The 27,911-nt window shown below is 37.4% G+C and overlaps 1 protein-coding gene across 2 annotated transcripts in view; it reads left to right on the top strand.

The window, feature by feature from the left end:
- Positions 1 to 27,911, top strand: part of CNTNAP2 (contactin associated protein 2) — a 793,259-nt gene that overhangs the window by 276,546 nt on the left and 488,802 nt on the right. The window contains exons 2-3 of one of the 2 annotated variants that reach the window (XM_010708239.2): positions 6,266 to 6,376; positions 25,794 to 25,987. In XM_010708239.2, the coding sequence (XP_010706541.1) occupies positions 6,266 to 6,376; positions 25,794 to 25,987 (305 nt within the window). Of the gene's footprint in view, positions 1 to 6,265; positions 6,377 to 25,793; positions 25,988 to 27,911 lie in introns of those variants that run through there. The other variant, XM_031552712.1, reaches the window with a different exon arrangement.

Below are 27,911 nucleotides of genomic sequence, written 5' to 3'. Positions count from 1 at the left end.
GATGCCATATATGACTTTCTTAAAAAAAAAAATAATAATTCAAAAGCAAAGAACTAAGAAGTTGATTAACTTTATTACGAAAAGGTAAGTAAACACAACAGTATTGTGCTGAGCCCAAAATAGCTATACGCACTTGCTAGTGGAATGTGAAACAGGTGAGTCATTTTGAAGTAATGCTAAAAAATGTCCCAATCAAGAAATACACAAAGCCACAGCTTTCTGACTGAGAAAAGTCTCAACCATTTCTCCTTTACATAACACATTCAGTTACAAACACACACACACACAAATCTTAACTACTATTAGTAAAGACTACTCATTAATCACATGAAAATTTCTGTCAAGTGCAAGGGAAAATAGATGTTTAAAGGAACTTCTAATCCTTACTTGTAATGCATAAGGCTCCTGTTTTAAAATATGTATCCCTAACATGTTAATGTTAGGGAGCAAAGGAGATAATCAGATCTTCTGAGTTTAATTCCTGCTAATGTTAGTTACCCTAAACACGTTTGACTTCTCCATTTGGAATACAAATAGTGATCTGCCCATAACATGCTCAGGAAAAAGAATAGACTACCAAGCACTTGTGAAAAGCAGTTATAGGGTAGCACGTCTTCTCTGGAAACTGAATAAATGCATAGGAGAATTAGCATATCTCTAACAACAAACAAAAGAAATATTAATGCACTTAGAATCAGCAGTGTTTAATTCACTAGACTATGTCTCAAACAAGAGCAGGAATCACAGAATTTTAAGGGTTAGAAAAGACCTCTAGAGATCAGCTAGTCCAATCCCCTGGCTAAGGTATGTTCCTTAGAGTAGGCCTTGCAGAAATGCATTTGTAATATCTCTGGAGAAGGAAAGCCTACCACCACTCTGGGCAACTTGTTCCTATGTTCTTTCATCCTCAAAGCAAAGAATAGTTTTTCTCATGTTCAGATGAAGAAGCATCCTGTGTTCCAGTTTGGACTGGTTGCCCGTTGTTCTGGGCACCAGTGAAAAAAGCCTCGTCCCAATCTCTTGACACTTAATTACAATTAAATATTTGATAAGATCCCCTGTTGATCTTCTCTTTTCCAGGCTGAACAATCCCAAGTGCCAGGAATACATAAGCAGAAGTTGCTGGAACATTGTCCCAACTAGGATAAGGGAAAAGCCACTGATGTCATCTAACTAGACTTCAATGAGGCCTTTGACATAGTTCCCCATAACATTCTTCTCTCCAAATTGAAAAGATAAACATTTAATGGGTAGACTCTTTGACGGACAAGGAACTGGTTGCAGAGTTGTACTCAGAGAGTAGTGATCAATGGCTCAATGTGCAGAGGGAGATAATTGACAAATGGAGTTCCTCAGGGGTCAGTATTGAAATGTATGCTCTTTAACATCTTCATTAATTACATCAGCAGTGGGCTTGAATGCACCTTCAGCAAGTTTGTGTATGATACCAAGCTATGTGGTGCAGTCAACAAACCCAAGGGACAGGATGCTATTCAAAGAGATCTAGACAGACTTCAGCAGTGGATCCATGTGAATCTCATGAGGTTCAACAAATCCAAGCACAAAATGTTGCACCTGGGTCATGACAACCCCCACTATCAATACAAACTGGGGAATGAAAGGATAGAGAACAGTCCTGCAAAAAAATACTTAGGGATACTGGTGAATGGCAAGATGAACACAAGCCAGCAATGTGCCCTCGCAGCCCAGAAAGCCAATCGCATCCTGGGCTGCATCTTAAAAAACATGGTCAGCAGGTCAAGGGAGGTGATTCTGTCCCTCTACTCTGCCCTGGTGAGACCTCATCTGGGGTATTGTGTACTGATGTGGAGTTCTCAGTACAGAAGAGATGCGGACCTGTTAGAGCATGTCCAGAATAGGTCCACAAAAACAATACAAGGGATGGAAGACCTTCCCTGTGAGGACAGGCTGAGAGATCTGGGGCTGTCCAGCCTGAAGAAGAGAAGTCTCTGGGAGACCTGATAGCAACCTTTCAGTATCTAAAGGGGGATTCTAGAAAGAAGGGGACAGACTCTTTAACAGAGTCTGTGGTGATAGGAAAATAAGAAATGGTTTCAAACTAAGAGAGGAGGGATTTAGATTGGATAGTAAGGAAGTAGTTTTTTTACAATAAGGGCAGTGAGGCAATGGAGGAGGCTGCCCAGAGATGTGGTGGATGCCCTGTCCTTGGGTGGTATTTCAAACATTGTTAAAGTCAGGTATTTTTATTTGATTTTTTTAGTTTGTTAGTTGGTCTTCAAAGGTTGTCATAGGATTCAAATGTAACTCTGGATAATGATGAAGGAAAGTATCAGCTCTTTTTACCCCCATTGTTGGTGATTTCAATTAAACTAAGAGACAGCAGACGTCCACATTCAATACTTCTAAAGCACACATGCAATGAATGAAACACATTCATGGCTGTAACAATTATGATAACACTGACAACTGACAAATGCAATTATAGTTCCCACGGAGTTTCATTTTTATTTTTTGTCTATATCAAGCTTATTTATTCCATTGTTTTGAATCCAATGGGATAGATTAACGAATCAAAGAGACAAGGTAGACTGTACAGTGAATGATGATTTAAAAGCTATTACTATTTCCAAACAAATTTACTTATTTCCTTTTTTGTGGCTTCATGAACGGTAGTGACAATCACTATCAAAATGAAAAAGACTTTATTTATGGTTTCTGAGATCAGTAAAAGAAGTTCTGATAAGTTCTGAGAAGTTCTATTGTTTCGAGTTTTTTGTTGTTGTTGTTTTGGTTTTTTTTTTCCAGCTGCTGTGTTGTTTCTTAATACATCTAAAACTCAATTTTATTTTTCTTGCAGAAGTTAAGACTTCTTATATTTTTTTGTTTGTTTGTTTGTTTGTTTTAAGGGCTTAGAATAGTACTTTTATTTCACATGTTTTTCAGCTAATAGGACTAATGGTCTCCCTCTACAATCAAACTACATGAGTGTTAGACTTTTTCTGTATCCACAGCTTACTATTCCAAATGTTCTTTCGCAAAGTTAGAAGTGTCCTCTGTACCCCAACACTCTGATATGACATTATGGAGAGGAAAGTCATACAAACATATTTGATTTTAAGAATGTAATAAAACATTCTCTCAAAAAAAACCAATCTTGATGAATATGTAAGGAATGCAGGTTCAAGTGCTGCATGAGAAAAAGCTTTTGCAGTTGTGTTCACATCCATTCTGTGGTACTGTTACGGTGCATTAGATAAAGTCCTCTGTCTCTTTATTGAATTTCCACAAAGCAGGTAGACTCCTAACAAGCCCTACTTGACACTGATTATGCTTTTATTACATTATATTTTATGATGTACTAAAATTCTGTACTTTTGCTCTACATGTGTACATAATATATATATATGTTTCAGTATGTACACATACATATAAAGATTTCTTTCAGTCCTATTCTCCATTGTAATTCTATATTTTCATATTTCATTTTGACTTTTTTTAAAAATAGCTGGGGAGGAATAAGTGAAAAACAAGGAAAGTGAAAACGAAATGCTCAGCTGTAGAGTGTATATTTTTCATTAATATACCCTTCTGTTTTTAAATTGTAGAATCATAGAATGGCCTGGGTTGAAAAGGACCTTAAAGATCTTTAGATGCCACCCCTCGGCTATGGACAGTGTTTACCAAGACATCATAGTTAATGAAGAATGACTTCAAATCCTTGTCTAGATAGCACTAATAAAGAAGTGGCAGTGAGAGTAATTTGCTAGAAATATTTAAGTTGAATGCCTGTTTTTACGGATGTAAAAAATGTACAATACATAAACAGTTACATTATAAAAACTTTTGTGGTTGAGCAACTCTGTCTTTCTGTGATCATGATGTTTACTGCAAAATTTGTAATTATTGCTTCAATCTGCTCCTCACTTTTAATCTTAAATTCTAATCTCATACTACTTTGGCAGCCTGGCATCCAAGATGTAGGACTTTTCTCCAAGTCTTCCTCTGCTGCTAGAAGGTCATATGTGCCTCCAGAATCCAGCTTGGATCATGTGATCTGGCCACAAGACACTGTGGCCTCTTCCACCGCAGATTTGTGACAAATATGCTGTGTGGCAAGAGCCAAAGTAGGGAAGGAAGGAGGAGTGGAATTAGTACTTCTGTTTTGTAGTATAAAAAAATAATATTTTAAATAATGTATTATCCCTTGTCAAAATTTTATCATTTAATACCATGACAGTGAACTTTAAAGTCAAGAATTTTCCTCCAATTCAGTGTGAAGCAATTGCCCTTTATTCTTGCCTGTGCTTCTATACTGATGTGAGTTTTATTTTCTTCCATAACAATCTCAAAGAAATTTAAGAGGAAAACTTCTTTTCTTTTTTGTTAAATGTCAATAGAATGGTTCACAAACTAGTGTTTGTGTACATTTTTGTGCTTCATTTTCTATTGTGGCGTAACTAGTTTTATGTTTTTTTTACATGCAATTTAAATCTTGGGAGATCTATATTACAAATCACTTGATTCACTCACAATTACCTCAGTTTTCATTTAAAAGCTCCTCTTTTGAAGATAGCAATAACTCTGTTTCAATATGTGATCTGGTTTGCTGGTTCATAGTTTTATAATTGCACCAAAATCACATGCTGTTGAGTATTAATTATACTGCCTACCAGGAAAGAGTAATGTTTTCTAGATGCATAAGTTGAGGATGTTTCCATTTGCAGCAGAGCCTGTATTGCATTCTGCATATTTAAAAAGATTAGTGAAGATGACTGGCGCAAGCTATCTTTTCTCTTGTGTAATAGCTCGTATTAGAAATGTAAATGAGTAAATTAACCTTGGAATTTCACATCTGTTGAAGTAACTCGTGATTAAACTAGAATAAAGGGAAGTACTTAACTTATCTGACCTAAATATTTGAAAAATCAAAAGCCAATTCTATCCATTCTAATTTGCATAATTTCAAACAACACAGGAAGAGATTTGGTTTAATTTTTTTTTAATAAGAAAAACAAACATTCCAATTTTGGGTTTTTACCATCTTAGATGCATTAATCTTAGATACATTAATCTTCCTTATACTAAGTAAAATATTAATGAAGTTCTAAAATGGGTTCTAGAGATTACATTAAGAAAAAGATTATTTTCCTTTTTTCAGTAAATCTGTAATATGCAATAATTCATAGTTATTTATTCATATGCCCTAATTTATTTTCTCTATTAAGGTAAGCAGTTATCAGCACTTCTATTTCAGAACTGAAAGTATCCTATCTACTTCTTACAAAGATTTTATGATAATTTTCTTTAGCACTGTGTTTGCATATCGTCAAAAACATTCTAGATATATAAAGGCAGGCATTATTATGTTTTCTTTTTGTTTGTTTGTTTGTTTGTTTATAGTAAATATCCTTACAGAGAGTGCTGGTCCATGGCAGGCATCACCATTAGATAATTTTGTTATAACTTTCTTGAAGTCTTTATTTTTAGTTCTTTGTTCTTGTGCTTTTTCTTAATTTCAGTTGGGATGAATTGTTTTCTTCAGAGTGTCTAGTATGATCATGTGTTTTGGCTCTATGAGAAAAACAAGGTTGATAATACACCAATACCTATAGTTACCTTCAAAGCTGTGTTGTATAGGTTCAAGGCCATTCGCAGCAATGGCCCAAGGAGTTGGGAAGAAATAGAATTAAGATAGCTGATTTAAACTGGCCAAAGGCATATTCCGTATCACATGGTATAAAGCAGAAGGGATTTAGAAAGGAGAGGGAATTCATCTTGCTCTCCTCTGCTGCTTGGAGGGCTAGCTGGGCATCAGCTGGGGGAGAAAGGATGTTGTGTGATAAGCAATTATTTCTGCATCATTTGTTACATACATTTTACTAAGTAGATAGATAGAGAGAGAGAGGGAGGGACAGAGGGAGGGATGGAGGGAGGGACAGAGGGAGGGAGAGAGAGATAACTACATAACTATTTCTTTTTTCCCTTTCTCTATTTTAGTAAATAGTTTTATCACAGGCCATGAGTTCTACTTTTTTTTAATTTATTTTATTCTCTCCTTCATCCCATTAGAAAGAGGTGGAGTGAGTGAACAACTATGTGGTGCTGAGCCGCTTGCCTGGTTAAACAAGTTTTTACTGAAATGATGGGATGTATCCACATGTATTCTGCACATACACAAGTGTCACAACTGTGTTACTACTCAAAATAAAAATGAAGGGTGCATTGCCCCTTAACGTGTATGAATATTTATTAGTATAAAAAAATAATTTTTCCTGTGTTTCAGAAAAGTGTGATGAACCCCTGGTCTCAGCATTACCCCACTCCTCCTTCAGCAGTTCATCATCAATGACAAGCAGCTATGTGCCTGGGTATGCCAAGTTAAACAAGAGAGGAGGTAAGGAGCACTCTCAACCTTATGTTCACATCCTTGAGAAAAAGAAATGCATGATTTTTTTTAATATGAAAATGCTTTTCTGTAAAGCATTAATGCTACTTTCAACAAAATTTTAGCTGTCTTGTTTTTGTAAACAGAATGAATTCCTTTTTCATTGCATGTTACAGTAATTACACCACAGAGAGAGAGAGGGAGAAAAAAACCTAAAAAACTTGTTGCTTGGGTCAAATTTATAAAGTTAATGAAGTCACATAATACAGTTGTATAATTGACTTCAGCTGAAAGGACAAACCAATGTTCATAAGGTAAAGAAATATTTACAAAGTCACGGTGTTTCACTCCAATTTATAGGAGTGAGTGAAGGTTCTTTGATATATGTATAGCTGATGTAAGATTAAGAAACAGTTCAAATGTTGGTCTGTCCAGGGGAGACTGGTGACTATTACGAGTTGAAGTGATGGCAAAGGGAAAGTGGGCAATAGGAAAGGTATGAAAGAAGCAAGAATTGCATAAAATGGGTATAGTCACCACCAAGATCCAGCAGTGTCCCGTTGCACACCATTCTGATGGTCTGAAGCAAAAGCTCAGGAGAGCAACGGCAGAGTGGCAAGCAGGTAGAGCACAGAGCAAGTCCAGGAAAAAGAGGCAGGTCTCAGGTAGCCGGCCCCTGGAGAGCACATCAGCATGCAGGCATCACCTTGTGAGGCTTCTGATGTCAGGCACCTAACACTCACGATTGTTGGTCCCTTTTTTATCCTTCTTCTGTTTTGTGGCATTCCTGGGCACTTGGGTCAGTCATGCACAGTACCCCTTAGATAATGCTATCTCCCTCGAGATAAGCCCACACAAAAGACTTCTTCCCGACCATTAAGCAGCAGTTTATCTGTCTCTCATAGCCCCTGTCCTGCAAATCTTCAGACAAAAGATTTTGCCAACTTTCACCAGGACTTGCCTGGACTCGTCCATCTGTGTCCCTCAGACAAAGGGCTTCTCAACCTTTGCCCAAGATGTGTCCATCAGTGGTCCTCAGCAAGCTTTGAGACAATGGTGCAAAAAATAATCTCTTACACACGGTCTTTGGAGCAGAACTACAAGAGTTTTTGCTCTTGTTTTGCATTTGCTTTGTTGATTTAACTTATTTCCCACATTTGCAATATCTTCTGATGTTCAGCTTTTTCCAGTACTACAGGATCTTCACGTTTTTTTGGCAGAGAGGCAAAAAGAGAATAAAAAGTTACTGTTACACACGCTTCCATATAGGTATTCCTTTCCCCGGTTGCTATTACAACAAGGTGACTTAAACAGAAGCCAAAGACAAACTTAGGGAAAATAGTTCCAATCCTGTTCCTTTGCTGAATTAATGCAAACCGTGTGGCCTGTCAGTAGTATCAGCAGTTTCTTCAGTCTTAGGTCTGCAGGCTAGTGCATGACACCTTATATTGCTTTGGGAATTTAGAAGTCATGAATGAAAATAGATTAACATTTTACGATGTCTCAAGAAAAGGGCAGGAGTTAGTTTATTTCAGAAGACTTTATTATGTATCTTTTAACAAATCTAATTCTTTCTCTTACAGTGTGTCTGAACCGAATTTTTGATAGCTATTGCATCATTTAATTTTTGTTTTCAATTGCTTACTGTTGAAGGAAGCCAGGGAGCAGTTTGCCTTAAAACAATGCTTTTCATTTATAGTTAATCCTGCTGTATCATGATCATAGATAAGCTCATCTGGTTTCTATTACTTCTTCTAAAATAGAAAAAAAAATGGCTACTGGAAAAAAATATATATATGTAAAATGCCATTTGGGCAAGAGTATCATTGATTTTACAATTATTTCTCCTTTAGTTTACTAGACTTTTATTTTTATTTACTTTTCTTGCATCTCTTTCCTTAAATACTCACTGAATTAGACTGTTGCTATCCATCTTTTAATATGACAAAGTTTGGCATATATACTTCTAAAAACTGAAGTTTCTATATGAACATTTTACTTTCCTTATGCTAGTACCAGTGAAATTATTACAATACTCATTACTATGTTTAACAAGGGAACTGTACCTTCACTGTTTTTATATTTCTGCTTCTATAAATGATGGAAAATAGCTCAGATTTAATGTTGATTTTCTTACATCATGGAATTACAGATATTACTAATGAAACTACTAATATTTTTTTTCTCCCAAGAGTCATTATCAGCTAGTAAGTTCCCAAATTGAATATGCTATTTAAACCACACTATGCTCAAGTCATTAAAAAGGAAAAAGCTCTCCTCTCTTCGAGCCTCAAATTCTTATGCTGAGGAAATATACTTCTGAAAATTCTATTCTCCAATCCAATTTTAAATTTCTTTGCTATTTTCATGACATTTTACTCTAGACTGGAAAAATACTTTAGTAGAATAGATAGTATATTTTATTCTATTCATTGAGACACTGATTGACTGCACAGTCAGTCCATGTTATTAAGAAGGTTGTAGTTTCTGCCATAAATATTGCAAATGGAAAGATACACACCAAAGAGCTTAATATTTTCATTAGCCCTTAGGAGGTTTACGAAACAGAAGCATTCACAAAATTCCTCTTGCTGTTTGTTATCACTTTCTACGCAAATCCTGTAACTAGTGATCTAGGCAAACAGTACTAAAATTTCATGGAATAGTAAACATGGATCTGAAAACTTTAGGACATATGTTTAAGGTATTCTGTGTTTTGTTTTAGTATGTGAGGATGTTTCTCATATTTTCACAGCATTCTACAGTTTCCACTGTAAGTCTCCACTGATATAATAATTATTACACATACTTCATAAAGAGGAAGTCCAGAATTGACTAAGTATAACTTGCTTACAAAAGGTAACTGTTCACTTAACCTGTTTAGCTTCCTATCCTCTATGTTGCCCCTTGTTCCTGCTCTAATCCTTATTTCTCATTAGCGTAAGCAAAGAGAGCTTGATTTAATTAAATGAGCTTGATTTAAAATAAGTAAAACAGACAAAAGAACAGTTAGCTTTTATTAAAGAAATTGTCAATTTGATAAATAAATTTTCAGCAATTAATTGCAGGTTTATCAATTTCTTGCAAACTCATATTTAAAATGTATATAATTTTGAAGCCTTAGTCTCTACGTTAGTGAATCTTTGATTTATGTAATTAAATCAGAGTTACAGCTCTGATTTTATCTCCACAAGTCAGAAGCCTGAGATTACGGAGTAGGTGTGCAAACATATGACTTCCAACATCCCAACTGTTCCTTCCATGGGTGGCCTTGCTTATTCTACCTTCTGAATGCTCTGAATAATTGAATTGTAGTAGCTGTGAAAAATGCTATCATTTTATTATTGTGGAAAGAAATAAAAAACAAGAAGGTCAAAGAAACTGTAGACTCTTCTGCCTTCTTTTTGTAAGCAAAGGACACTGTCTTCTCTGCAATACAATTTCTTGTGAACATATCACACTGGAAATATTACAGGGTAGATTAATTCCTGCTATCCCTGCTATGTCTGCAGGAAAGGGAGAAGAAAACCTTTGAAATTTGAGATGTTGCAAAACATAGGAGAAAACTAGAAAGATGTGATGAATTTTATAGTGCAAGTAGGTTTAGGAAAGAAAGAGCACTGTGAGTTTTGACCTGTTAGAGGCTTATAAGCAAAAGCTTGGACTATTAGATAAAATTATATATATATATTTTATTTTGTACACACTTAATAGAATTATTTTTTCAGTAACTATTTCCTATATCTATGCAAACTAAACTTAAAATTCTCAGTGCATAAAAAGATGCAATGTAATATTTGGAGTAACTTGAAATATGTTACCTTTGCAAAATACATTTTCCTTTTCAAAATGACTAACAGAAATAATTTGAGTTTATATATGCCATTAAGTTACTGATTGCACTATAACACATGTTAATTGAAATCTAGTTAATAAATTAAAATAGGTTTTTGCGTTCCTTTCATTTTTGTCCTACCTATTCTGCAAAACTATTCTATTGCTACCACCTTCTCAACTAAAATGGAAACAAAGGAGAGTTTTCAATTAACTCATTCTAGAGCTTATGAAAAAGCTATCTAAAACTTGCATATGTGTAATGTCAAGGTTATAAGGTCTAACATCTTACGACCTGCCATCAGTAAAATCAGTGGACTGTATCACATCATAGGATTCTTAGCACAAATTTCATATAATGCATTATCAATCTTCCTTCTAATAATACCCAAACTATTGGACCTTAAAATTCTCACTGGTACAGGAATTAATGCTGCCATCTTCTACCTCATTTCATTTTAATTTAGGGAAGAATTTCTACATTATGGCAGTATAACATAGTATTATATAATATATTTGGAAGCTCTGGAACTGAGCAATCTCAGAACTTCAACAATAATCCCAGAAGACAGTGAAAATATGAAGGTCATAATGAATCTTGAAATGTATGGAAATAAGCTTTTGCACAGTGAAATACAGAAGAAATTTAGCTTCTTGGGTTCTCTTTCCAGTCCAGTATCAGTCAGAAATATGAAGCTGCCAACAAAATTGATAATATAATTTGGGGGAAACTTCTGTAAAACTGCTGATGTTCAAAAAGCAGGACTTTTATCACCACTATGTAACTCCTGTCAGTGCTTTCATCTTGCTTCTTAATCATGGCTCTGACCTTGACCTTTTATCCGAATTATTGATGTGTCTATATAACAAGCTTCAGGAATTTTAACTGTTGACATAGGTGTAAATGAGACAGTTATTTATTTTTCTTAGTGGAGTGTTAAATTTTGGTTTCTGTACAGAAAATGCAAGATGTTATCCATAAGAGCATATGATTCTTCTATTTCCCAAATCCTTCCTAGCAAGTCAATGAGATTAATTCCGCATCAGCTCTGACTATGAGCATTCTGCCTTTTTAAGGCAGAAATTCCCGAGTACCTGGCCTAGGCTCTTTCTAGAATAGATATTAAAACCTTCAAGACAGTATTGCTCACTGTCATAACATCACCCAGAGAAGGACAGTAGGGAGTTAGTGTGCATTAATTAGCACACTGTAAATCCTCACCTTAAATACTGCAACCTCCTTATATAGACAAGCTGTTACATCACATTATTTATTTAAAATTTGGTGTAGTGGTTTGTAAATGCACTGTCCAGGTTACTGAACAATGTCTTTCTATCTAGGTAAGCACTTAGGAGTAACAGATGGAGTAGCATAACATAATGGTAACAACCATGAGAAAAAAACAGTACTGTCATCCACCTAGCATTTGTTTGTCTATAATAAAGCTCTTGCTAAGAGTCTATAAGTAATTGAAAATTCTACTTTTAAATTTGAAAAAGATCTTTTCTATAAATGTATGTTTTAGATAAACATACATTATACAGGGCAACAATTTATTTGACACAAGTATTTCATGTGATTTCATGTACAAAAGTATTTCACGGCCAAATTAGTTGATCAGAATTCAAGGCAAGTTAACTGTAAGGACTTATCAAAAAACGTTAGCATTTTAAAAATTGTGGAAAACTAATTAATCGTGATTTTAAAAAGTCTTCTAGCAGTTCATATGGATCATTAAAAGCATCTGTACACCAGACATAGAATTCTTCATGTTGCACACGTAAATGGAAGCATTACTGTAACAATTTAGAAACACTACAAGTAACAGCTGTGTTCTATTTTTATTTAGTTTTAGGACACTGAGGAGGAAAAACTTTCACATTTATTAGTAAAATTGCCTTTTGATTAATTTTCTATTTTTTTTCTATAATTTCAATTTCTACCGCTGTTTTTGTTCCTTTTCTTATATATATCAATAATTCAGGCTCAGCTTGTTATTAGAGAGTTGTTTTGGAACTAGAAATATGTTTTAAGAACGGCGTTTGTTCCCTAATGACTATTGTTTAGTTATCAGACATTATTGTTGGATTCATATATTTTCCTGTATGTGTTCATCTACCTCATATCTAAACATATAACCTATTGTGCTTATTCCTCACTTTCAAATTAATAACTTCAACTTCAAAACATATATCCACCCTGTTTGCATTTGTAATGCAGCTCAGTGAAGCTCCATGATTGTCTCATCTTTGGAAGACAGTTTTGACTGCAACTCAGTTGACCTTAAAATCATACTTCAACAATTGGGTCCTAATTAAACATTATTCATAAATATTCACATTTTTTTAAAAGGTATTCTTATAAGTACAAATAAAAATGCTTGCTATAGCTCACTCTTTTGGAACTACAAGTCCTTTCTGCACCCTGAAGCAGTGTACAGAATGATAGGAAAAACATGCACTGCAAGAAGACACCAGAATGGACTCTGAATGGGAAGGAAAAATCATGTTCTGAAAATGAAGAAATAATAATAATAATAAAATTAATTAATGTAGATGAAGAACAGACAGGTTCACTGAAAAAGGAAGTTTTTAAAAGGAAAGCATCATCTTTTTCTTTAAAAATACAATCAAAGTAAACTCTGTGGAAAATTAAGCTCAAATAATTGGATAAAAATAAAGCAACATTGGCTTAAGTTAATTTGCCATAACCTGATGAAAACAGAAAGGATGGAAATTTTTTCCAATTTGTTAATTGAAGAGTTCAAAATACATTGTCAGTTTACTAGATACATGTCTAAATGGGGGGAAAGAGGAAAGAAAAAATAATAGTAATACTGTCTTCATCTTTGTGTGAAAATCTTATTTCCCAACAAGTATTTGAAGAGGCAGCATTTCTAAGGCAACCTGGAGCCATAAGCAAAATGAGAAGATGTCTAGGGCCACAGACAGCTAGAGTCAGCAAATCAGCCTGAGATATCTGAGCAGCTAGATTATTTCCAGCACAACTCAACTGAGTTCATTAGTAGCTTCTGAAGTGAATGAACAGCTGACTCCAGCAGAAAATCATCCACGTTGCTGGCAGCCTTGCAGACAGCCAGGCTGGATGGTTTTATTACAAATATACTTTTCCATATTTTCCAAGGACCATTACAGCAGTAACTGTTTATCCCAACAGAAACTAAGTCCACTACCAGATATCCTAAAAACCCAGAGTTGAACATTAAGTATTCTGAAGCAGCACTGGGATATTAATCTGTAAATAGCTAATAAATATTTTTGTGTTCTTATCAGCATCATTTCAAAAGGCAGACCTAATTAGCTCTCTAATTCAACTCAGAATGTGTAAATCCTTGTTTTCACTCAAGCAGGAGTGATTGGCCACAAACAATGGATGATTAAGAAGTTTGTACTTGACTTTTACAGACAGGAAAGTATAGGTCTTTCTTACTCCTTGCAATCACTTTCTTCCAGTTTCACATACATGAAAATCATACCCATACGATGTGATAGAAATTCTCATACTTTTTCTAAATGCTTGTATTTCTTCTATTGAGTACTTGTTTCAAAAGCATTAAAGTTTGCATTCACAGAAGTATCACCTGTACATGGAGATGATGTATATAGGTGGTAACACAAGAATAATATTCCACATGGCAAACTTTTACCTACATTAAGGAAGCTTTTTACAGAAAGAGGTCAGTCCTTGCAAATCAGGTACTAAAATAAAGTCAATCAATTTCAAGACCGAAGATATAACCTCTGCTGCCTAACTTCAGTGCTTAGGCACTGGAGTTTTATTCTGAGGCATCTACCATACTTCATAATTCGTTTTAGAGTTAACACAACTCTTTTTGGTGAGATACTTGGCTCTGGAGCAGAAGCATTCCATGCCAAAGCAGGGAACTGCCTCAGCTGGTTGAGCCACGGAGCCCACAGCCCTGCCACGGAGCAGCTGCTGGGCACCATAGACCTCTGCGTGGCAGCGGTGTTCTGAAGTGGTTGGGATGGAGCCGGGAGCAGCGGTGGGATCACCCCCTGCTTTCGGAAAACCAGCCACTAGGGAGCGCAGTGAACAAGACTATCAAATAGGGCATGGCAGAGCAGCTTGCCTAAGCAGTTCATGCAGCGCAAGTGAACACGGAAGGGCAAGGAAGGCATAGTATCTCTGTCTACTCAGGAGACTGGCTCACAGATAACAGACCCAGCCATGATCTCTGCTAGGCAGAAAGCTCTGGCAAAAAAGAATGCAGTGGCTCGGATGGAGTGTGTGCCTAAAAATTAGATGGTTCAGGTCTCTGGCTGCAGGGAGTTCCTGATCCTGTTGCCGGTGAAGGGCTGCAGGAATTCTACCTGAATGAGATGTGAGCAAGTGGATGATCTGTTCAGTATGGTGACAAAGCTCAGTGGGGAGGTGAAGAGATTAAGGAATATAAGAGGGTGAGAGCAGGAGATAGATTGGTGGAGTAACTCCCTGCCGAACTTGCAAGAAAGGAAAAAAAAGAAAAAAAGGAAGAAAGTTTTGATGTTGTTGATCTTGGGGCTGGGAACGAAAAAGTTGAATCTTTACTCATAAGGGCAAGGATGAAGGGAAAGACTAACAAGGCAGACATCACATTGGGGTCTGTAATAGACAACCTAACTGGGATGAAGAGACAGATAAAGCATTTTACAAGCAGCTGGCGGATGTTCCATAATCCCTAGCTCTTGTTCTCATGGGGGATTTCAACTTCCCTGATATATGCTGGAAATACAATACAGTGCAGAAGTGGCAGTCTAAGACATTTCTAGAGTATGTGGAAGATGACTTCCTGATGAAGCTCATAAGAGAGCCTAGCCAGGCAGGTGAGATACCCCGCTAGATGTGCTGATCACAGAAAAGGGCTGACAGGAGATGTAGAGGTCAGGAGCTGTCTTAGGCATAGTAAACACAAAATGGCAGAGTTCTCAAATCTTGGTGAAGTCTAGAATTGGGGGGGTTGAGTCAAGGAAACTGCTACCTTGGACTTCTGGAGGGGGAATTTTGAACTGTTCAGGACACTGGTAGGGACAGTCACTTGAGATTCAGTCCTGGAGAATAAAGGGATCCAGGAAGGCTGGTCACTCATCAAGGAGGCAGTCTTACAGGCACAGGAGCAGACTGCCCCCTGAGCCATAACATGAGCTGGCCGGGAAGAAGACTGGTGTGCATGAAGATGAAGCATTCCCTGAGGCTCCAGCTGAAAAAGAGAATTTCTCTTGTGGAAGAAATGAAAGGCAACTCTGAATTGTTCAGGAGACTAGTACGGGGAGTCCCTGGGATTGAGTTTTAGAGAGTAAAGGGGTCCAAGATGGCTGGTCGCTCCCAAAGAAGGAAGTCTTAAAGGAGCAGGAACTGGCTGTCCCCCTGAGCCGCAAAATGAGCTGACGGGGAAGAAGACTGGTGAGGATGAAAAGGGAGTTCTTCTTGAGGCTCTGGGAGAAAAAGAGAATCTACCTCCTTGGAAGAAGGGATGGGCAACTCAGAAAGGATACAAAGAAGTTGTTAAGATGTGCAGAGAGAAACTCAGAAAGGGAAAAGCCCAGCTTGAATTCAACCTGACCACTGTAAAAGAGAACAAAAAACTTTTTTCCAAATAAATTAACAGTAAGAGGAGAGCCAAGGAGAATCTCTATCCTTTACTATATGCAACAAGGAACATGACCACTGAGGATAAGGAAAAGGCTGAGGTTCACAATGTCTTCTTTACATCTGTCTTTAAAAGTCAGACCAGTTATCTTCAGGACACTCTACTCCCTGACCTGGAAATCTCAGGAGGGGAGCAGAATAAACCTTCCATGATTCATGTGGAAACACTGACCTAGTATTCTACCTTGACTGGCACTAGTCCATGGGGCCAAATGGCATCCGCCCAATGGTGCTGAGGGAGTTGGTGGAGATGACAGCCAAGCTGCTTTCCATCATCTGTCAGCATTCCTGATCAACTGGAGAGGTCCCAGTAGGCTTGCCAACATTACTCCCATCTACAAGAAGGGCAGAAAGGAGGATCCAGAGAACTACAGGCCTGCCAGCCTGATGTTAGTATCAGGAAAGGTTATGGAGCAAATCATCTTAAGCATGATTATACAGTATGTGCAGGACAACCAGGAGATCAGGCTCAGCCAGCATAGATTCATGAAAGGCAGGTCCTACTTGACCAACCTGATCTCCTTCTATGATCAAGTGACCTGCTGGGTGAACAAGGGAAAAGCTGTTGATGCAGCCCACCTAGACCTTTGTAAAACCTTTATCACTGTCTCCCACACTTAGACAGGTACACACTTTGCTGGGTAAAGAACTAGATGGATGGTCATGCTCAGAGTGTGGTTATGAATGAAGTAAAATCCAGTTTGGTGACTGGTCACAAGTAATATTTCCCAGGGCACTGGAGCTTGCCCCATTCATTATCTTCATTTATGATTTGGATGATGGCATTGACTGCACCCTCAGCAAGTTTGCAGATGACACCAAATTGGGAGAAAGTGTTGATCTGCCAAGGAGTAAGAAGGCCAGATAGAGGGTGCTGGACTGGCTAGATCATGAGTAGAGGCTAGTGGGATGAAGTTTAAAAAGATCAAGTGCCAAGTCCTGCACTTTGGTTCACAACAACTCCAGGCAATGCTGTAGGCTTAGGGCAGAGTAGCTGGAAGACCATGAGAAAGAAGTGGGCCTGGGGCGGCTAGTCAGTGCTCAACTGAATGTGAGATTCTGGCTGTCATCTGTGATACAACTATAAGGAAATACCGGTGATGTAGTAATCATCTTGTATCTGGATTTCAAAGTGCTGTAAATGCTATTCAGTCGCAGTTGGTAGAACTTCACATTACAGCAGCTCCTTATCTGGCTATCAGTAAAGTTTTGGGTAAGAATCTGCTGACCGTGGCTTGATCACTCAGCAGAGGCACTGCAGAGGGAATGTCTACTATTTGTTATTCATTAGCTGTACCCTTGCTAGCAATTGCCAGGGATATGACCAGACTTGCTTGAAAAACCACAGGGCTGCAATGTATAAACATGCAATGAAAGATTTGTGTCCTCTTGATTGAAACGAGGTTATGAGTAAAGGGAGATCTTTATAATCTCTTCCTTGTCTCTTGAATGCCACTGTGGTTATTTTGTATGCCAGAGGTTTGTATGCCAGGCGCAGAAAACGACTGGCATGCCTCAACTTTCAGTCTGCAAAACAAGAAAACATCTCATGGAGAATAATCTGTTGATGTTTTGAATATAGATGATGCATACTGTGTATTTAAATCTCATCCAAGTTCTAAGACTCCATTAGGATGAAATTGTGAATGAGTTTCTTTTTGCGTATGTAATCAGAATTCAGAACAGATGGGAAAAGCACAGTTTAAAGTGATGTGTTCATTAAAATGAAGTTGCTCAGTGTTTGTTCCTGAAGAGCTCAAGATGAGACTCCCCAGGCTTATGATTTTTATGCTGTTTTGAGTTTGACAACTGTGAATAACAGCTATGAGATCTCATTCACTTTTCCACTGTTAGACATCAACACTGTTCCTTACCAACAGATTGATCGTTCATATATGATTTGTGCTCAGTTAAGCTATCCTAGGAAGCAGTGAGTATTAAGAAGCAGACACTACATCAAGGGATTTATTTTTATTGCATATACTGCAAGAAAGATCTGTTGAGATTTAAAAAATAATATAGTGATTATAACATTCTTTGAAAAAAAAAGATCCATGTGGACTGTATCCAGATAACTACTGTTGTCTCTTGGGTAATTTTTACTCTTAATTTTTGAGTTTTGAATTAAAATTAAACTATTTTGAGAAACATAATTAGGAATATTTTCCCCTTGCTTATTTTTCAGTGGAGGGGAAGACTTAATACCAGTCTAAGAAAGTCTAGAAGTACTTGCTAAAGTGAATTAGGGCTTCTGCTGCCCACAAATTTTGTAAGTTGTATTTTATGTTTCATAAGTGATTTAGATTCTTACTTGAGAGTGAAAGCTTACTTGAGAACAATTCTTCATGCATCTCTGTAAAGTTTCTATTGAAACTCATGGGCAGTTATGCTAAAGTTTGGGTCTAATTTGCCATTTTATAGTAAATGTGGCCTTAGTTAGGATAAATTCTAATACTGAATTCTGGAGACGAAGAAATATTGTCAATTTTGTAGTTTTTCATATGTTTTTTTGTTTCTTTGCTTGTTTGTTTTTTACAGATTGGATATAAGTAAAGTAGAGGTTGATTATAATCATGTTGCTGTTTTCTCAATAATTATTGCCTTCTAAATATCAATATTGGCATTTTCCAGAGCATGGTGTATATTGTTTCCCTGTTATCAGGGTTGTTCATGTTGTTGTCTGTAATTCCATTGCTTGTCTCTTCTGGAAAGAACTTTTAAAACATTCTAAAAAAATCTCTACTTCGAAAGGAGAGATCGGATTACAAATCCAAACATATGAATATATGTTTGTATGTTCAGGTGGATGCTGGTAATGAGTGGCTTCCCTCAGGGGACTGTCTTGGGACTGGTGATTTTTAACATCTTTATCAATGGCATTGACAGTAGAATCAAGTGCACTCTTAGCAAGTTTGCTGATGACACCAAGCTGAGTGATGCAGTTGACACAGTGGAAGTAAGGGATGCCATTCAAAGGGACCTCAACAGACTTGAAAGGTGGGCCCGGATGAACCTAATGAGGTTCAACACAGCAAAGTGCAGAGTTTTGCACTTGGGCCAGAGGAATCCCAGGCATCCATACAGACTGGAAGGATCAGTCCTTGAGAGCAGCCCTACGGAGAAGGACCTGGGGGTCCTGATGGATGAAAAACTGAACATGAGCCAGCAGTCTGCTCTTGCAGCTCAAAAAGCAAATGGTATCCTGGGCTCCATCAGAAGAGGGGTGGCCAGCAGGGACAGGGAGATGATTGTCCCTACTCTGCTCTTGTGAGGCCCCATCTGGAGTACTGTGTCCAGGTCTGGAGCCCCCAGTACAAGAAGGACAGAGAGATGTTGGAGAGGGTCTAGAAGAGAGCCACAAAGATGATCAGGGCGCTAGAGCACCTCCCCTACATAGACAGGCTGAGGGAACTGGGCTTATTCAGCCAGGAGAAGAGAAGGTTGCGGCGTGACCTCACTGCAGCCTTCCAGTACCTAAAGGGAGCCTACAAACAGGAGGGGAATCAACTCTTTGAAAGAGTAGATAACAGCAGGACAAGGGGAAGTGGTTTTAAGTTGAGGCAGGGAAGATTGAGGTTGGATGTCAGGGGGAGGTTCTTTACTATGAGAGTGGTGAGGTGCTAGAACAGGCTGCCAGAGAGGTTATGGATGCCCTATCCCAGCAGGTGTTCAAGGCCAGATTGGATGGAGCCCTGGGCAGCCTGGTCTAGTATTAAATGTGGAGGTTTGTTGGCCCTACATGTGTCAAGGAGGTTGGAGATTCATGATCCTTGAGTTCCCTTCCAACCCTGGCCATTCTGTTATTCTGTGATAAGAAACTTAATGCATTTTATTTATGATAAAGAAATAAAAAATACTTATCCACGTTAATGTCAGAAACAGATTGTTTTAAGTGACAGTGGTTCCTATATAAGGATTTCTGTTGGTTTAGAGGGCTCTGCCTAATAGAGTTTAAAAGTGCAACCCTTGCAACTATGCAAGTCTTTTGCATTTGCAGTTATCAGTGTTACTAGACCTACTCAATATTGTACTTCTGTTTTCTATGTGTAAAGTTAAACATTTTATTGTCTGTATACACACATTCAGTATCTACAGTGACAAATAGTAAACAAAAAAGTGGAAACTGCCACTGATATCCTAAACAGTTGACTAACAGTATGGGTAGATTCATGCAATTTAGGTGTTTGTTATATTGTTTTCTAAGGAAGGTACCGTAGAAAATGTCTCTCTATATTTTCTCTAAAGTGCAGTAGATGAATGATCTCAGTATTTCAAAGTCTTCCTTTTTCTCTTGATTTATCTTTTATATAAAGGAATAGCAAGTAGTAAGGAAAGTAGCAAGGAAAATAGCAAAGTATCAGAAAGTATTGTTTTGACAATATTAGAGTGACCTAGAAGTGTTATTTGTCATTGAAAATTTAGTTTGTGTTTTTCCCATACAAGTAAGCAGATTCAAACTCTGAATGAATCAGGCTATTATTACGTAGTTATTAAAGAAGAGAGATTTTAAGTTTCCTTGCTGAAAGGCTGTTAGAAGTTTTCTAAAATTACACAAAGTTAACCTTTTAAGATCTAGGGTTGGTGGTAGTTATTATTCAATTTATAGCTTTTAATAGTTCATTTCCTAGTTATATTTCACATCCTTCTTTCATTTATATCATTGAGACCTTTGGTTTCAAAAGTGCAGGAAATTAGACTTACTGCAGTACTTGTGTTATATTATGATTCGAGTCAGGGGATGGTGAATAAATGTGACTAAAACAGGAATAAATTCTAGGACAAGTGACTCAGAGGAACAATCTAAAAGAATTCATTGAGCTTTCCAACCAATTACCTTGAGGAAAATCAGATCACTTCCTAACAACAGTAAGTGTTGTGGATGAAAGGTACTTTGGCACAGACATTATATTCTGGTCAACTAATTCAAGGCATGTTTAAGCAATGGCTACTAAAAAAGACAAGTGAAAAGAGATAGAAAGGAAAAAGAAGAGAATAAAAAAGAGATTTTTCACCACATCCTCAGATCCAGTGTTGTCTTTAGCTGGGATCTTGATCTATGTGTGGTAGGTCAACTAAAAATACCAAAACATGAGTGTCCAGCTCTATATAGTCCAGTTGGTGAGAGTCCAAGCTTGGGGTGGCAACACATTTCCATCTACACAGCTGAGGGTTCCAGAAGATTTGGGAGTTTTTGGTGAGGGTCTCTAGTGATCATGCATCTCCCCCCCCAGTAGGCTTCCATAAAATGAAGTGGGTAAACAAGCTTGCTGCCCCTCCTCTTCAGACCTTGTCTGCCTCTCCCACCTCTTTCAAACTCGAGTTGCTGAGTCAAGTTCTTCATTGGTGCTTAAACCATATTATACAAGTTCTTCTAATTTTGAATATGGTTTTGTGCATCTTCTGCATCACTGAATATCTTTTTCAGTAGTAAACTTGTTAGACGTTGTTTGATCTATCTGCAGTAGGAGCAGATCAAACAAATTTCTGTAGCTGTTTTGAAAATAAAAGTTTAAAAAAGTCTTTCACAGCCTTCTTTATCAACAGACATTCTCTGGCTGGCTTTTCTGTTTAACATTCTTAGGCTTTCTGTGCATGAATGTTGCTTGAATGCATGGATATCTGTGTACCACGTATGTTGAACATATAGTTCTCTGGTATCTGCTATCAAACAGTCATTTTTACAATCATTCTTGCATAAGTTGAAATTAGTTGTCTTTTTTTGTGCAGTAGAGTGCTATCCAGTATAAATGACAGTACCCAATGACTCTTAGTTAACTTCACTGAGTCAATTACTTATTGAATGAGTGTGATTAATCCCAGTAAATTCTGGAATAGTGTAAAAATAGGAAGCAGATATTGTCTGCATTTTTATTTGTTACAGCTCTACTACCAATACGTGCTCCTTGCCTGATTAATGAAAGTAAACTATATTGTATGTTTGTATGCATGTTTAATACATTTTAAATATTTTATAGTTGTTGTATATTTCCAATTATTCATAAGTCACATTGATTTCATAGTTTTTAGTGTATTTTGCATTAAAGGCAGTACATGAAGTAAAATGGAATATCATATCATTACAGATGTATTCAATGTCTTTTTTTTTCACCATATTAAAAAATAAAAACAATGCAATAATTCAGAATATAACCAGTGATAATTAAAAACAAAGAGTTTACATTAGGTTATTTTGCTCATTCCTAAAGATAATTTGTTATTCTATAAAAACAAATGTATTTCTAAAAAAATGTCATATTTGTTGTGAAAAACAGGTTTGAATTTCTAACTCAGTACTCCTTTTAAAAGGCAAAAATTTGTTAAATATTTTCTCATTATCTCCTCTATTCTGTGTCCAGTATCAGAGAGGTTTCTTTCATTCTAGCAAGGAAGATATTTTTATTCAAGACAATATTTAATTATTATGCTTAGCTGTAAGCACATGCACATTTCTGGGGATGTGAGCTTTTTAGAATGAATGCTTCTTAAGTGAAGACACAAAGTATTTCAAGTACTTTGATTTGTGGGGGAATTGTATCTAATCTAGGTTTCTTCCAAATTAATCTGAAAAACAAACAAAAAAAAACAACCTTTACCAATCCTTGTTTCAATACAGGTTACAAACAGATCACAAACCAAACGAACAAATAAGTCAGCTCCCTAATATTACACAGCTTGATGAATCAAACTGGAAGAGGAATTCCCAGATCATTCCCTTCACATGCTGATCCACTATAACTGAACGTGTTTCTCCTTCATACTTTTGACTATATATTTATTTACTTATTTGGAAAAGCTGAAAAGGAAACACAAAATTGAGATATAAAATTTGATCAGGCAACCAAAAGAATGATTGCTGTTCTCTGTAATATTGGCTGAAAGTCTTGTTTCACTTACTAGCAACTGTTAGAAGGTGACTGTCTCATACATTGTACAGTACTCGTGTTTACATCTGCTTTCACATCATAATGTTAAATATAGTGTCACATATCTTTAAATTTTGTTAAACATGATGTGAAGAAAATTTTCTGATTCTCCTAAAATGTAAGTGAAAAAAAGAGAAATTTAAGTGCCCAAATTTTCCCAAATGGATATTTTCTGAACCTAACTTTTCAATGGATTTCACTGGTAAATGCTTTCACAAACCTAGTTTTAAATTACAAGGCATGAACACTTGTCAGTTGCAAAATTTGACTCAACATTATGAATCCGCTAAAATAAAATTGTATTCCATTATAAATTTAATAATCTAATTATACCTAAGCTTTTTCCTTTTAAGAGGGTTAAGTTGAAAAGGGGGATGGTCAGTGTAGCCAGTGGGCAGAACTGTGAGCGATGTGAACGGTTATAACCAAGGAACCCTGTGGTGGTATCCTGAATATCTGCACAGATAGTTGGTGTACTAGGGGATCACTCTTTGGATTGAGCAGTGAGCCAGCCAGGAATGGACTATCCATGCAAAGGTGTGTGGTTAGACATACGGAATGCAGTTTGAACACAAGACTGTATGTATCTACTGTGTTTCTGGTCACCAACCCCTACAGTCACCGGGAAGTGATGAAGCCGATACTGGCTCGAGTTTGATGGATTGAGAATTCACCATCTGAGTACATTGCCTGCTGGTTACATGAGAAGCTGTAGCATGCTGGGCAAAAGACAATGTGGGCAGTTACTGAAGCATGGGGGCTGCCCATACAACTATCTGATATTACCCAGGCATGCCAAGACAGTGACTCTTGCTCTAAGATGAGACTGACATCATTGTCTGAAACAACAGCCCATCTTGCTAGAGGGCACAGTCATCTCCAGCAATGCCAAGTTGATTACAATGGGCCCCTTCCTGGGTGTGAGGCAGAAGATATGCCCTGATTTGTGTCGACATGGCAAGTGGGCTAATGCAGGCCTATCCAGTGCAGAGAGTGAACCAGGCCTGTACCATCAAGGCACTTACTAAGCTGGTGGCTGCCAACGGGACACCTCAAGTCATTGATAGCAACCAAGGGACTCCTTTTACTGGTACTGTAATACAATGCTGGGCAGAAGAAGACAACACTGAATGAGGATTCCACCTGCCATATAATCTGACAGGGGCAGTGTCTCACTCCAATTTATAGGAGGGAGAGGAAGTTCTTTTAATATTATATAACTAGTGTGAGATTAAGAAACAACGGTTCAAATGTTGGTCCCACCAGTTTATTATAAATCTTAACTAGGGAGATAGGGAAAAGGAGGACAGACACTGTTATGAATTAGGGTAATGGGGAAGGGAAGGAGGGCAATAGAAAAGATAGGAAAGAAGAAGCAAGGAGTCTTTGTAGGAAGCAAGAGGGAGATAGTCACCACCATGGATCCAGCATGGTTCATAATTCAGTCATTGATCTTCAGTAGTGGTGGATTGTCGGGTATTGTTGATCTGTTGATGACAACGACGACAACAGTGGCAACGATGACAGTGACCATGGCAATGATGGCCCCTTTTCAATGCTTTCAAGGTGGTCCAGTCAGCTGTCTTTGGAGTGACAGCTCAAATCCAAAGTGGTTGAGTCAGCTCTCCTTGGAGTGGCAGCTTCTGGCTCTGGGATCTCAGCAGAAACTCCTTTGTTCCCACCTTCCGGGCCTTACCAGCAGATAAGAGGGAGCAGGGATGCCCATCGGCATCCTGTTTTTCACAGGACACGATGGTATCATTCCCCAATTTTCCCATACCAAGCTGGAGCTATTTAGTCACAGGCTAGATTTTCCACCAGTAAATACTCCTGAGCACTCTCTTCTGGAGGCAAACAGCCCTGGAGGAAGGGGCTTTCAAATGTTCCCAAAGTGATGTCGATTGCCACACGGTAGCACCCATCACTTGCCTCCTCAACAAATCAATCATAGTCTTATCACAAGAAATACCTCAGGAAGCAAGCTTTGAGCCACAAAAACAAAGAAGGCCTTATTGAATGCTATAATGGTATACTTATAAAGGTATTCTTGAAGACAGCCTCTCAGTTGCTGCAGGGGTGGACAAAGACTCTATGAAACCCTGCAGGACATGAACAGGCCTAGAGACAGCAGACCCAGTGCCCTGATAATGCTACTGAAATGGGCCTCCCCACTAAGGATCCAAATTATGGGCACTGATAACTGGGTCAGACCCCAGATTGGCAATGAAACTAATGTTCTGCTCCCTGTCCCTGAGAATCTAGAACCAGGTACCCATAGAATAGAATGGCCTTGGAAGGTGCAGGTAGGACCGAAGTGGTGTGGCCTACTTGCAACTTGGGGGAGGTTATTGGAGTAGGAGGCTCAGTAGTCCCTCCAATAATCAGTACGTGGCCTACTGACCTTGTGGTCAACACTCCAGTCTTCATTGCTAAAGGGACCCTCATCATGACCCTACGGCAGATCAAGACCCTCTGGTTCCTAATGTCGGCTGGTTCATACCCCAGTGCAAGCTGCAGTGTTGATCCAGGATAGGAATACAGCCTGTATCTTGTGCTGGAGAGTGTTATCAGTGTTATCTCTTTAATGTGAAATGCTGTTTCAAGTGCTTATGAAATCCAGAGATTGTTACTGATTTGTGCCAACTGAACCTAACAAAGAATTTCATGGCAAATTAGTCAGCCTTTGAACAATTATAATGTGGCAAAAACTAATAAAGTGTAATTACAGCATAATGAAGATATTGAGTCTCTAGCAAGCAGCACATTAAATCATTATAACTACATCATAAAATGATTAAGTCAACAGCGTTAATGCATTTGAATTTATACTAAAGATGCATTTTTTTAAAAAAAAGCAATCATATTTCTTCTGTATGTTTATGCTTTTTTCTATTATACTTCTCACAGCTGGTCTGCCTTCCAGCAATCAACATCTTCGCAATGTGTTCCCTTTGAAGTAGGTGTCTGAGGTCTACGTCTCTCTTCTGTTTCAACCCAACAGGTGCAGGAGGCTGGTCTCCATCAGACAGTGATCATTATCAGTGGCTGCAGGTGGATTTTGGTAATAGGAAGCAGATCAGTGCTATCGCAACTCAAGGCAGGTATAGCAGTTCTGACTGGGTTACTCAGTATCGGATGCTCTGTAGTGATACAGGGAGAAACTGGAAGCCTTACCATCAGGATGGAAATATCTGGGTAAGTCACTGGTATGCAATGAAAGTGTATGCTGTAATCATGTTGACTGATTGCATTTTTAGGGTCTATAAGCTTCTATGATTCATTAGTGTTGTATTTGTGAGGACAGAACGGAATAGCTCAAAATCTGGTAATTCAAGTTGTAGCTGTTGCCAAGGGTCCTATCTAGGCCTCAGCAATATCTTATCTGGGATGATAGCAGCAATTAAAGATGCATAGCAACTTTGTTGTTGTTGCTATTCCATTATTTCAATTTACATAGGATAAAAGTGAGGCACAGAAATAGTTCTGAAAATTCTACTCTAATATTTTATTTTGAAAAGTGGCTTGTTCTTTTGTATATGTATGTTTTTAATGTATGTGGTATTTTCCATATTAAAGTTACAGGAATCTGTATGCTCTAATAATTTTAGAGAGAAGGAGAGAAGCATATAATTTGGTCCTGTGGTCCTTTTTTTTAATGTTTTCACAGATAAGCTGCTAATTTCCTTCTTTTTGAAAAGAGTTGCTTCTATTCTGCTGACAAAAATGACAGCAATTATTTGATATGTCCTCATAGTAGTTCATTTAGATGGATGGTCTTTTGAAAAAATATACTTTGACAACAACAGAATTCTTTCTGAAACCAAATTGAATTGATTAACTACTACGTTTCATTGGAGGAGTACTGTCAAATCAGACAAGCTTTAATTTTGTTATGTTTTAGATTTGTTTTTGTCAGATGTGTCTTTTATTATGGTGTATTAAAAATGAACATCAAAGATGCAGCATGAGATCAGTGGTTTGGTTTGTGTTACAGGAATTTTCTTAGTATGTGGAGTATATACAGGCAGACTTGTTTTTTATTAGAGCATTGAAACTTATTGAAAAACCCTTCTCTATCTGGTGTACTGGATTCTGAAAATGAAAAGCTGGGGATGGGTGGAAGCAGGAGTGAAGAGGAAAACATCAGGTATTGCTTTAGATTTTTTAGGAATGGGTTGTAAGGATCTCGTTCATCTTGTGAGGAAATAAATCTCATGCTTAAACTTTGAGTATAAAAGGTTTTGCTTTCAAGGGCTCTTATGTATATAAAAATACTTGTAGCCTTTGGTGTTTGTATTATCTTAGAGGTAGAAAAATCTTAATGAACTACTACTGAAATCATGAATTTCTCTTAAGGGAATGAGAAAGAAGACAATGAAGCTGAAGCTGTCTGAGAGATATATAAAGCGGGATAGTCAGGCTTAATAAAACAGGAATAAAACAGGAATAATCTGTTCTTAATACCTGGAAGGAAAAATCTTTCAGCAGTATGTGGTTTGGTGACTTTTGTCCCAGCTGTGACCGTTTACAAAACAGTATTTCTGAGGGCTTTATAGAAAGATTTATTCTTATATTGTATCTTAATACAGAAATACTGACAGCTTTTCTGTAAGGAAATCTTTCATTTATCTATTTATTAGCAATCAGAAATGTTTACTGAATTCAGGGAACGTTATTTGTGTTACAGAATATAATTATAACCTACAGCAGTATGTGATGAGTTGTGCAGAAATCTGCACTTTGTGTTTGTACTTGCTTCGCAAGCTGGTAGATGCAGTACAGCTGCTGTGAATGTCCTGCATCTTTAGAATAGTATAAAAATTGCAATCTATCCCAGATTATCCAAAAACAAACAAACAAAAAAAGACCAACAAACACACACACACACACACATCACTAGAGTATTGACTTTAACTTTCCTAAACAGAATTTTATTTTATGAAGTGATATTCTCACCTCTGTTTAATCTTGAATGTACTGTACTTATTAACTGTTAATAAGTTGCAAAGGCAGGAAAGGTGCCTGAGCATGAAGAAAGTTTTCTAGACAATTGTACTAACATTATGAGACAGACTTTCAGACTTGCCAGTGTGGAAATGAGATAGTGAAAAATTTTGCT

Source organism: Meleagris gallopavo, chromosome 3 (genome assembly GCF_000146605.3).
Source record: "Meleagris gallopavo isolate NT-WF06-2002-E0010 breed Aviagen turkey brand Nicholas breeding stock chromosome 3, Turkey_5.1, whole genome shotgun sequence".
NCBI lineage: Eukaryota > Metazoa > Chordata > Aves > Galliformes > Phasianidae > Meleagris > Meleagris gallopavo.
This window is presented reverse-complemented; position numbering and strand designations above follow the sequence as displayed.